Here is a 13518-nt window from a genome sequence, read left to right on the forward strand (position 1 = left end):
TTTAAAGTTGTTTGCTGTAAAGCACTATAATAAAGCAAACATGAAGCATGAGTCTGCTCCTACCTCTTAAATCACAAAACCCACTTAAAGAAGTTGTTAGAAAATGCCAATATGTCCTTGGACTTACCACATAATTATCTGAACTATTCTCATTGTAGCTTCATTCAGTGCATTGAAAAAATCCACCAGCACTTGTCCTTTCTCTCCCATTTTCCCAATAACCATTCCAAAAACAAGACAAAAGACGATCAACCCCAGCACATTGATGCCATCGGAATACATGCCCACGATTTTGTATTCTTGGGTTTTGTTCTACAGATGAGATTCAAGAGAAATAAGTTACTATCTGAAAACACTGAATTTACTTGAAAGACTTCTAAAATTAAAACATATTTAGATCTTTCTTTGAAAAGACACAGAGCTCTTCCCTAGTCATTCTATTCCCTTTCTGGCAGTGGCAAGTGGGCAAGGTTAGGAGTGAAGGTAGAACTAAATTGTCTTTGAAAGCTTTGTATTTTAAAGCTATGTAAGGATCTGACCAAACCCTAGCAGGGGATAAAGCACCCCTTAATTTATGTTGCCCTTTCTATAGACTTCTGACACAAAGTGTGGCAAGGTCTATATATCCGCAGTCATGTCTTCAATATACTCAAGACATACTCCCTACAGTGGAGAACAAAACACAGCTGTTGTAGAATCCTTGTGGTTATTTCTGAGGAACTCGAGGGTTTATGCCTGGATTTAAGATGAATAGTCTATTGCATAAGAACTGAGACAATGGTGTCCAATTTTGCTCCAAGTTTAAAATCTATTGTTCAGCTGAAATCAGTGAAATGGCACAATTTAGAGCAGAACTGGATGCACATAACATAACAATCTTACTAAATAGATTCGTATTCGCACATTCCTCTGTGTTTGTGCAGTATGAACATGTGAAGGAAAGGGTGTAATTCTTCACTACATCCTGCTTCAAGGTTTAATTTATGTCTTTTCATATAGCTCATGTTCCCATGCTCTCATTACTATGAGATGAAATTTGGAAGTATAATAAAATGCATATTGATTCAGTACTGTTGATAGTTCTGTGTTCATATTCTAACAAATTCCTTTCTCCCTCTCCTCCAGTGTAAGTCTAGGCTCTATAAACCACCAACACTCATAAGCTTTCCAGAACTCTAATCAGAGGCTTGTTAAACATCTTCTCCACTTCTGTCTCTTTACATTTTTTTTGCAGAGTAACAAACTATTAATTAACAAATGCCTACCACTCTTTTGCTTTTCATTAAAAAAATATTATGATTTTCTATTCCTTTCTTTCTGCAGTGCTTACAGTTATCTCATTGCTGCTCAAACATCTTGTGCTGATATACATCTAGCCTTTCCACAGTGACTGTTTTCTCTAATTTCTCAGCAAATTGACAGTTCATTAGCATATACATTTAATGGAGTATATGAATGGAGTATTTTCTCACATTATCTTTGGACTGCTTAATTACCAGTGGAGTCCTCTGGTGTGCTTAAACCTACTTGAAGATGCTCATAATCACCTCTAGCATTTACTTATTAAGTTTTGTGCCCTTGCTAAAATCTATCTATCTACCATTTTCTTCCTTTTCTCAATCACTAACCACATTACCTAAACCAAATTTATTCTATGTTCTTTCTCCCCACTTTATATATCATGAAGGAATACAACAATAAAGGTCACACCTCTGAAGCCTCTGCTGTCATAGCAGTTGTAACAGGTTCTTCTGTAAATGTGGAGCCATTTTTATCCACGCCAGTTGTAGGTTCAACTTTCTCACGTTTGGTTTTATACTGGAAAAGTTTTTTAAAAAATAGAAGAACTTATTTAGAAACATGAGGAAACTGAAGAATGGACAAAGGCATAGCCTTTGCCCACTAAAAATAAGGCAAAAATGAACCAAGCTGACTTGAACGTATCAAACATAGACAAACTGGTTATTTCTCAATTCATGTGAGTCATCACGGTTCTGTGCTTCAGATGCTGTAGATCAAACAAGTGATTCACAGATAATATGCTATGAATTCTGCACCCCAGGCTTTCAGATGCCCTGTGGACCTGGTGCAGTCTTGTTGGTGATAAGATACATCCCCTTATTATGAGTCCCTGAAGGTGCACCAAGCAGACGAACTAAACAGATTTCTTCTTCCCCTCCCTATCCGCCTCAAAATTCCTGGGCACCAGCCTGACTACTCCCCTCCATACTGGCCTTGAAGGTCGCAGGCACCTGTCCAGCCAGCTGGTGGTGACAACCCCATCACAGAAGAGGGAAAGCGTAACAGTACCCAAAGCACTGTCCATAAAATCAAGCAGTTACAAGTCCTAAGGAACAACGTGGACCGGAGCTGCTGCTGGACAGTGAGACCCGGGACCCCCCGATGGCCAGGGACACCTCCACCATCGTCTGCTTCCTCTGAGGACTGAGAGAGTGACTCATATTCTTTTATAAGTTTTTTGAGTCTAGATCATGATTGTCACATTGATACAGCAAACCAATTTGACCCAATCTGCAGAGGGTCCAGGCGATTAGAAACTGTAAGCTAAGTGGTGCTATTATAGAATTGTACTACACTGATTCTGCCTATAGAAATTCTGTGCTATTCTGATTATAAATTCAGTGCTATACAAATGATAATATCCTATTAAGAAAATAAAGCTTTAATTTTAACTATGATTTAGTGCTGTCATCATTCTGCCAAGGATCCCTAAAAGAACCTGTCTGTCCCCTTAGTGTCAGGTAATAGTAATTAACATATGAGAAAAACTACATGAAGAAATTTTATAAACTGGAAATAAGTTCAGTACTGTGCACAGCAGGACAGTTAACATCACTTCCTAGGAAAGGTTAACTACCTCACATACAAAGCTCAGATAAACTGGTCGGCAGCTGCTGGGGAAGACAAAAAAGGGAAGCAGAAAACCCCAGTCTTTCCAGATAAAGATGACTTAATCTGAAGTAAATCTGATATATAAACAGCAGTTTCCTCTTTAATCTTGCAAATCTCACTTTTTCTGAAAGATATCTCACATAGACTCTACCAATTGGCTGCCTTTTGTTTAAGGTGGATCTTCAGGTCCGGCAATGGACATTAGACACAAGACACATTGGGGTGAGGGCTAAGTTATGGGGACTTCATCAGACACTGAGGGTTTTTAAGAACAAGGAAATAGATCCTCACGACATGGTTCTTCTACCTCTGCCTGTCCCAAAAGGAAAAATCTTGTCTTACACGCTGCTTGGTTTCTGCACCCAGCTCCTAAACAGTGTCTTTTTGCAAGGGATGATCAAGGACTTAATAGGTGATAACAGAGTGTTTATCACAATGGAAATGAAACCAAGATACCTCGAAAAAAGTATTTTTATGGGAGATTAAGATAGCCCTGGACTTCTCAGAAATAATTCTTAGCTGACATAGTTTTGCGGGACATAAAAGAAGAGTAATTTTTAGTCTGCAATGAAAAATACAGTAGCAAAGAGGAATGTTCAAACATACCTGTTGAAAACAGGCCTGGACAAGGTTTTCTGGGAACATATTCCTGTTAAAAAAGTAGAGGCATTTCAACATTATAGCATACTAAGAACAAGTTGTTCATATAAACAAAATGTTAAATCTGGTGCTTGAAAACCAGATCAGGTTGTGTTCCTTTATCAAGAAAGCAGTGTATTTAGCACCATCAGATATAAAGTTCAAAGAAATCAAGGGTTCAGGACTCCCAACGATCAGTTGACTGTTTTCCTGCTGTTGAATTTTGAGGCTTATTTTTCAGTTTTTGACATTTCTGTTGGTAAGCTACTAAACCCAGTGGGTTTCTCCCTGAGGCATCATCTCCATCATTTGCATGAGGAATATAGGACACACCATTTTTATAGAATGTGTCAAATATAGGCAAAACCACCCCCCCGCCCCCCCCAAATGCTGTGCTGGAAGAATCAGATATTTGATGTGCTCTATTGTATTTTTGAATTCAGAAATTAATCTTGGCTGATGGAGGATTCCCATGTTACTCCAGGGTCAAGAACCATTTTCGCACACTGAAAAATTAGGAAATTGGATCAGAAGCAGTGCAATCCAGTTGTATGCCTCCTTTCCAACTGCCAGTTTCAGATTCAAATGATTGCAGAAAAAAAAGCATTAATTAGGTATTTATTGAATACCCAGTCCAGTGCGGAAAAAGGCAGTTTTTATATTGAAGCAGAAGGCTTTATCTCCCTTCCAGATCTTTCATAAACTCCTGCCTTTATTTTTCAAGTTTTTAAAGCAAAATTTCTTTAAAGGCAAGAGTAGTTTGTACAAGCCTGGGATTTTCCTTAATCTTTACAAGCCTGTCCGGATTTGGATCTTAAATCTAATGAACATAAAAAAATAGGAGAAGAAACTATACCTTTAAAACAGAATTTTAGATCTCACACTCCTAATTTACAGTCTTAAATTTGTTTAAAAGAAGTTGATCTATAAACTGCAGCAAAAACTCAAACTAGTCTGAATTACAATTCACACTGCTTCTTACTATAGGAAGACTTTTTTGTGCAGGGAACTACATCAGCCCTGTGAATACCTGTGGAGATGTTCACGTGGAAGTTACTGGTAACAGACTGCATTAAGTTTTATAACGCAGCTGATTGCAGAGTTTCCCTCATTGATTCCTGGTCAAGTGGCCATGAGGAATGAGATGAGCTATCTAAGGAGATGCCACTCTGGTCATGTACAGGCAGGAGGAGACAGAGGCTGCTAAGAGCTGTGGGGGGCTTTGGGGTTGAGGACTGTTAACTATCTCACAAACAAACCTCAGAGAAATTGAGTTGTTCTTAAAGGGATCTACCTTGATCTGTGCTGGGGCAGAGATGCCCCAGATGACAGCAGACATTTGCTATTAAATAAGACAGTGACTTTTTCAGGGCATATATATATATATATATATATATATATGTATATGTATATATGTGTGTGTATATTTTACAAATGTTGAAGAACTGTGTATCTGGAGTTTCATCTGCAAATGTCAGTCACATTTCCTGAAATAAAAAATGCTGAGAAAGCCAATTTTAGATATGTGGCAGTTGATTCTTACATTATAGATTAAGTAAAAATTCTACAAAAAGAAAATAGTGGGCAGGAATAGTGATACAAAACAGAGACTAATTGCAGCTAGAGGAAAAAAAAAAATCCACAGAAACATTTTTTAGGGAACTACTTAGCTACTACTGGAAATGCAGCCCTCTTCTGTGAATTTTTTCTAATTCATTAAACACTTTAGCTCTGAAAACCTGCTCACGTCTTCTGCAGACTTTTCTAGGGGTTTCCTTCTTCTAACCACTTTAGGATGGTGATGGGGAAAGGCTCATTATAAGGTTGTCTTAGTTACCAGTGATGCAGCAAACCGTGCAACTCTAAGAAACCTTTGCGTACTGCGTCTTGTTACTCTACATCCTGCCTTGAGGAAGGGAAACATAACACTGCAATTTCAGGTGGTTGTCTATGGTGGATGACACAGAAGCTGCCAGTCAGTAACTTGCCAACCATTCAATCCTTTCTGAATATTTTCTTCATAATAGGTAAATCTTGCATATCAATTTCTGCAAAGGAGGGAATTTTTGTTGTCATTGGTTTCTTAACCGAAGTCTATGGTGTAAAGAGAAATTATTTTAACAAACTGCTTTGAATATACTCTAAAATGTCTAACCTGTTGGAATACAAGTTATTCTCTCCTTATTCATCCATGAAACATTAGAAAGCATTTTTATCGTATTACACATCACAACTTCATTTGTATTTGTTTGGACTTCTGCAACAAGGGTATGGAAACTATAAAAGAAAACCTCACCTGATCAGGTCCAGCATGGCGTCAACCGTACTGACTTCTGGGGTACTGCCCACTCTGTCGATCTCATTTGCTGTTTGAGGCACTCCAGGTTTAATGGTTACAACTAAGACAATCCCTGCAGGACGAGAAGCAGAAGAAGAGCTCACAGTGCGAGCACAGGCACTGGTGCATTCTGCCTCCAATATATTCTGTGTAGCTAAATTCTTCGTGCGCTAAACTCACCAAATGCTTTCCCTGGGTGCTCATGCAGAGTTGTTTGGAAAAGAGAAGTCTACAGGTGGTGTCCTTAAACGTGTGGCTTCCCCCAACACAGGAGCTACTTCTACTTGCGGCCTTGTCACTGGACTTGTGCACTCTAGCTTTGGTTTTGCATGTATGGTACTAAATCACTACTGCTCACCAAGAGGGTAAATTACTTCAGCTGGGCTTCAGCTGAAGTGGTCTGCAACTTTTGCATGGTGGTATTTTGAATTGCTGTTTACCTTTTCCCTTATGCAGCTCTTCTTGTTACTAACTAGCTTTCAGATATGAATACAAGTGCATTGCCCTGTGACCTCAAAGTACAGCAGGATGTTTTCGTAAAGTTAGTTAGCAATAAAGTTACGTAAGAGAAGGGCTTCAGAAACAGACTAAAATAAAAAATTATGGGCAAGAAATACTAGCTTTGACCTTGTGAATACTAAAATCGATGACAAATTTTCCATTTATTTTAGTGGCTTCATTTTAGGCATTTTTACTATCATATGATATACTAGGCCTTTCCAAATGTATGTTATTTTTTATTTTCTTTTTTTTTTCTCCCCCAAATCCAAACAAACCTAAAGCAAGTGAAACTACTACATCTCACTGTAGGGAGAAAAAGGCATTTGGATGACTCTTCCAACCAGCCAGGAACAAGGCTTTCTAATGATTGCTGTGAATAAAAGCAAAACTGAATTTGTGTAACTCTGCAGCGTGAAACAAGTAATATCATAGCATCATAGAATAACTTGGAATAGCAGGGACCTCTGGAGATTGTCTGGTTTAACCCCTCTCTCAGGGTAGGGACAATTTCAAAGTTAGACAGATATTAATGTTAGTCTTTATTAATTTTCCTCACTATGTATTCCCAGAAAATTCCCAGACAGATGAGATAGCCTAAATGGTGTAACTGCAGTGATATATTATTCTCAGTGATGCAACCTCTAGAAATTAATCTGGCCTTATACACCTGTATGTGATTATTCTATTGTTAAATACTGCTTTGCTTTACAAGTAGGCCACATACAATGTACATTTTGTCATTCAAATAAATACATGTTTCTTTTTAGTGGGTGATACCTAGGCACAGTATTCACTCAGGCTCAACAAAATACAAAGATAAACCACAAACTACATGACAGCTGATAGAGGAGGGTTTAATTTTACTTCTTATTTAAGAAGGCAGGCTGAAGATGTTTGTTTAAGCAAATATGGAAGATTTCAAGATTGCTTTTAGGGAATGAACTAATGAACTTCCTGCAAGAGGAGATGTGGACTTCAGAGAGGTAGGAGTAGAGCCTGGCAGTGACAGAGGGGACAAAAACCTTTTAAGAAAGAAATAAGATGACAAGGAAAGCAATATTTTCTGTCATTCTTTCAGGTGAGACACATTATACATTCTTGCATCTGAGAATCAGTGACAATCTATCATTCTGCTATTGGGGAAATTAACTTTGTAGTTAAGGGTGGCCTTTGATGTTCATTCAGCTTTCCCACTGCTGGTCACTGATTACCTAAGCAGACAGCTCTTCATCTTCCCTGAGCTGAAATGTACAGTGAAATTGCCTGTGGCTTCATATTGGATATTAATACAGCCCAACTGTGAACAGAGGGACTAACTTCTCCCTGTATCTGGCTACAAGTGTGTCAAGATGTTTGGTATGAATCCTGTCTCTTCTCCTCATCCTGTCTTGGGAAATTAGTAATGTCATAGTGCTGTATACTTGTAATTTCGTGATGCTGAGGATTTTAAAAGTTACGGTATCACAGAGTACCTAGTATTACAGCAATGACTGTAGTGCAGAAATAATATATGACTGCTCGCAAACCAATCTTCCCAGAAACGCTGGAATCCAAAGCAGCGACACCTGCAAAAAGAACCACAAAAACAAAGTAAAAAACATTCTTACAAGAAACTTGTTATTTTTGTAGAGACAATTATTTATTGTCTCTTATTTCTATGCAGGAAATCTTTCCTTATTCAAGATCCTTCTAAATACCTAATTGCCATTTGCACTTCTGAAAAATGTCTGTAGCTGACCAACGTATTTGCTTCTGCTTCTTTGCAAAATCCGTTTTCCCTGGATTTTTCTAGGAAAAAGATAATTGAGCTTTTCTAATTCCCTGATGTTCATGATGAATTAGACTTCTTTGGTTTATGAAATTATGTTACAATTTATTCCATATTCACTTAAATAATAGCTTTGCTTTTTTCAGATCTGTAATTTTTTGGCTTTAAAACTAAAAGCCAAGGGAAGGGAGCTGCTTAGGGCTGTTACCCCAGGTTGCTCAAAGGCACATACAAACAAGTAAGGCACATTCCTGGTGGGCTTGCCTTCATTAACAGGTTCACTTTTTTATTTTGACTAAAGCTTTTCTGAAGTCTGGGCTGTTCCCACTCCTGTGCTTGTATCCCTCATTGCCAGGAATTGAAGACAACTTTTCTTAATGAAGGTGGGGAAAGTGCTGAGGCATGTGTTATACTGAGGTCAACTTAACTTCTGGCAACAATATTATATCAAACTGCTCATGAAGTATTTTTTAATTTTTTAAAAGATTTACAATTATTTCTGTACACATACAATTCAGTAACCAGGGTAAAATGAGCATCGTGACTGTAAAACTTGACTGTCTCTAACCACACTAGTTAATAAGTCACTGCTATCGCTTTATTACACATTTGTGATCCATTTATATTTTTATTTTTATTGAGTTAGATTATCAAAGACTGGCCAGATTCCCTTATATAGGAAAACAAAAATACCACTAGGATATTTAACCTCAGAGATTCATGACTTTGTAGGAAAAAAAATGAAGTTTCGAAAAATGAAGGAAGAAAAATAAAAAGATTTTTCTGACACAAATATAACTTATTGATCTTTGAGCTCATCTTAGCAAGCATACTTCAACCATGTGTTCGTGTCTCTTTCAGAAGGTATATTAACAGCAGTAACAACTTGTGCCTAGAGCATTCATATAATGCCTCACTTGTTTTGTTAATTGTTACTCAAAATGCGAACTGTACTGGGAGAGGAGAATGAAGGTTATTTTATTTCATCATCTATTTGATTATTTTGGGGTCTTCCATGGGATAGCGTATCATTAGACTGAGTACAGAAGAGCTACATATACATGCAGAAATCATGATGTAAAGACTATCTCACTTGTACAGCAGATAAGGATACTAACAGAAATATTCATAAGGCAGTGGAATACAGACCAATGGACAGAAAAAAGCAATGCCGCAGCTATTACAGGAGGCAGCCCTAAGGATATTGTTTGTGGCACAAACAACAGAATGGACATAGAATCTGGGCCATCATTTTTATTTCTCACCTTGGGAACTGGGAAAAAACAGGTAGAAAGGAGGACTTTTGCACTGCTGTGGGGTCAGCTGTGGAAATTATGGCAGTGAGAACTCTTGAGAATGGATAGTAATAAATAATGGATTCTGTGGACAATAGAAGAGCTGGTTTCAAGGCTGCCAGTGTTGAAACTTTTGCACCTGCTATTAACTTAGAAGACTTTACATCATGTTTTTAAAAGAGAGCAAACTGGTATTTCCACAGTATCATATCTTTTAATATAAGGTTAATAAAAATTAGAAATCACAGAATTTTATTCTAAAATTTGTTATATCAACTGTCAATAGGGGTTAGACAGACAGTGGACGTAAGATAATCATCTTTTCATGGGATGGAATGCTTCACAAAGCTTGCCTTAAGATTTTTTTTTTGCCTGACAGTCTTGCTGACTCAGCCAAGAGCCTAATAATCATACAACGTTATTTCCCTAGAGTACTCAGTTATAAAGATTCTACAAGTAGTATGACATGAAGTTCTTGTGACAGCCTTTCTTCTGGCTTCAAATTAAATCCCTTTGCAAACTGTTACACTCACTGGAGTTACAGAGGGATAATTGAAAAACTTTGCCCCTGCCTTTTTAAACTGGATAATTATCCTGTTAGTGAGTGAGCTGTGCTAGAATCCATCTTGTGCTTCCACTGTCAGGTTGGTGCTTCTTTGCTAGTAGCTATAAAAGCACGCAAATCAGTCAGGCAGACATGACTGAATAAGTATGAGTATGCTCTGATGATGACAAGATGTGGTTTGATTTTTTTTTAAAAACTGCTGTCCTCTGAAATAAAACTGCAATCAGAATTATGCTTCCATGTAGAGAATGCAGTAGCATTCACTACAAGTCCCATAGACACAGGTTTGCACTGCGTTCTTTATGCTGCTGAGCATATTTTTTCATGTTAGCTTGCTACACATAGGAAAACACAATATTTAAAAAGAATTTCCCTCCAAATATATCCTACTGTCATTAGTGAGCAATTCATAATATATTATAATTGATAGCTACTGGCCGCCTTCTCAAGCCAACTGAAAATCAATTTTCCTTTGAAATAACACCATGGCTTTACAATTTCTTTGGATATAACTGAAAGAGTTAATGGAAGAGGTATTAAACAAAGCGTACAACTAACACTGATTTCAGTTCCTAAGAAAACTTAATTCTCAAACTAAGCTGGCACACATGCTATTCAAAATGGAAGGCCTGCAGTAATGTAAGTCAAGGTAAGATCACAAACCCAGTGTAATTAAACTTGAGTATCTACTGTGGATTACCACTAAACTTTTAAAAGTATTTGCTCTTTCCCTCCCTCAGCCTATTCCCCAAGTTTTAAATTGTTTGAACAGGTTTGACCAGATAAAACTGTAAATGTAGTCTTCTGTACAGAATTTAAACAGGCATGATGGATTCTCCTCCCTCCCTGGGCATTTCAAAACTGCAGTATTTCAGATTAGTTCCTTAAATTTTCCTGCAAGAGATATTCTAATTCAGCTACAGTCACTGAAGCATGGAATGCAATTTTGTGGCTGTGATACACAAGACTTAAGGGAGATGATCACAAAAGACACCAACTGGTGTTAAAATCTGTTAATCTATCTACCTTTCTGCCCATATCGTCTCAGCAGAACAGAGTTAAGGTTTTAATATCTGAAGCCAAATCTGGGAATCAATTGCCTATTCTGCAATTCAGCTTCCATTTTTTTTCAAAGCTCTTTGTACTGTTTTTCTCTTTTTGCCCAATTTTCTCTAATTTGCAACACATACATTTGTAAAAGAATAAAAAAGGAAACAATCAGTGAAATCAAGTCTCTCACATCTCTTGCTTGTCCCAGGACCTAAAACTCTACCAAAATGAAACGCTGCACCTTTTTTTTTTTTTTTTTTTTTTTGGAAAGGATGGGAGGATAAATAATAAGACTGATGTTAACAATTTTGTTTGACAGAGTACTCAAAGGCACCAAAGCACAACAGGGATAAGGAAGGTACAGGACCCTCAACAGAACAGAAGAGGCACATACTTTTGGATAAGATACATAGACATCCCATTTTAAATGCTGAGGAAAAAAGGAAAACCTAATCCAGCTGTTCCTCACACTGCAATAACTTTTTTAATTCTGTGCATGGTCTTTTTTTACTTGAATCTTTTGCTTGGTATTGCCAGGAAGCCTACCAATTTAATTTATTTTATTTTTATAGCTGTTATTTCTTCTCTATTACTAGAGGATTCCCAGGACTTTCCTCTTAAAAAAAAATAGCCAGAAAGGAGGACATGGTAAAACTTGCAAAAAATCAAAAGTGGAAAAATGGAATGGTTATAACTGACCAGTTTAATCCTGTGTTGAGTGCAACTACTGATTTTTGCATGTGGAATAAGTTGTGTTGCCAAAGTTAAAGACACATAGCTTCTTTGACTCTTTAGAACCCCTGCCTACCTGGTTAAGTGCAACAAACCAAGAGAGTTAAGAGTTAAGACTGGATGATGGCACGCACCATCAGTCATTTGCAACTTTTGAAGTACCTCTAAAATTTCTTTCATAATCTTGTTTTGGTGTACATATTTATGCTTCCCTGAAATGCTACTGTATAAAGCTACTTTACCTAAGGGACCAGTCTGATTTAAACAAAACAGCCTAAATATGAAACACAGTATTCCAGAGATTTTTACCAGTAGCCACTGATGGAAGCATTAATTATTCTTTCAGTTTCTCACAGACTTAAAAAAATGACACTTTAGTATAACACAAGGTTGCAACTTCATGGAAGACCAATATTTACTTGTACATTTTCTCTCTGACAAGAGTGATTTTTTTTTCCATATTGGTGTCACAGGGGAACAGAGAATGTTCCTAAACAAAGCTATACTTTTGAAAGTGCTGGAAAAGCTATAATGAAGTCTTGAAAAATCATTGAAATATATGTTTCAATGGTACTGATGCTGTTGAAGCTCCATTCAAATCCAGGAAATTGATTTTCTAAACTTTTTGTGATAAACACTTGTCTATTTTTTGCCTTCCAGCTTGGAAAGGTTGTTTTGGAACATTCTGAACACAAACCAGTCCTCAAGTTTTCTTTCTTTGTCGTCTTTTCTGCTGCTAATGACAACTCCACTCCCATTTAATACAACTACCAAGAGAGTCAACGTCTTTCCACTGCTTCCAGATTGGTCTACAGCTTTGTCATTGTTTCCTAGGAAATGTAATAAGATTCTCAATGATTTCTGTACTTCCCCTTCAGTTTTCAAAAACAGTTACTCAGATCTTTGGGAATACAAATAACACCTAATGTTTCAGGTAAAAGAAACCACGTAGCTAATAAAAACTCTGCAGGTACTTGAGTCAGGTAAATAATTCAAACAAATTCATAATCACAAACCAGACCTGTCTATGACTCCCAAATGGCCCCTGAAATGTGAAATACAAGTTTTTGTTGAATAAAAATCCAGCTGAGGTCTTTCAACCTTGCACTAGTATGCCAGCAAAACTGCTATGGAGCAGTGTAATTATATATCTCTGCATCTAGTAAAGACTTGTGGACTTTGCAACAAATCCTACAGCAACATGCTTCATTCACTGTGTCTGAGGGATTTATTCAGAAAGTAGGGAATTCCTGTTCTATTCCTCTCCTGACACAAAGAGGAGTGGAAAGTGCCACAAACTAGCTACATTGCCATGTAGCAATTCAAACTAGTTGTAAGGAAGTATGTTTCATCACCTGTGTAACTACATTGCAGCCTGTGCTGTCTTTCAGCTTGCTGAGGCCAAGAGCTAAGTAGGAAACAGATGTATTGAACCTGTACAGAGGTTGTAGAAATACCCCAAATCACAGCAGTTACTATAACATGAAAGATAAAGAAACCAGATCTTTCAGTTTATAGCAGTATCAAGCTACTAGATCAGACTGAAACCTCTGTGATGTGAAGTTATTCTGCATCTGGATATTATAAAGCTTTTTTAAGCCATTAACACAGACTTAAGAGCTGATGGCAGTTCCTAAGGAGCAACCTATGAAGTCAGGTAAAAGAATCAAGTACTCATTAATATTAACCTTTTTGTTTTATTTAATGGAGTGCAGGA

General features: G+C 37.3%; 1 protein-coding gene across 2 annotated transcripts in view; it reads right to left on the bottom strand.

The window, feature by feature from the left end:
- SLC1A1 (solute carrier family 1 member 1) overlaps positions 1 to 13518 on the bottom strand; it is a 54031-nt gene that overhangs the window by 11790 nt on the left and 28723 nt on the right. For both annotated transcript variants that reach the window (XM_049795840.1, XM_049795839.1), the window contains exons 3-7: positions 7864 to 7956; positions 5849 to 5963; positions 3520 to 3562; positions 1711 to 1818; positions 128 to 312 (exon numbers count right to left, since the gene is read on the bottom strand). In XM_049795840.1, the coding sequence (XP_049651797.1) occupies positions 128 to 312; positions 1711 to 1818; positions 3520 to 3562; positions 5849 to 5963; positions 7864 to 7956 (544 nt within the window). The remainder of the gene's footprint in view (positions 1 to 127; positions 313 to 1710; positions 1819 to 3519; positions 3563 to 5848; positions 5964 to 7863; positions 7957 to 13518) is intronic.

The sequence above is a fragment of the Accipiter gentilis genome, chromosome Z (genome assembly GCF_929443795.1).
Source record: "Accipiter gentilis chromosome Z, bAccGen1.1, whole genome shotgun sequence".
Lineage (NCBI taxonomy): Eukaryota > Metazoa > Chordata > Aves > Accipitriformes > Accipitridae > Astur > Astur gentilis.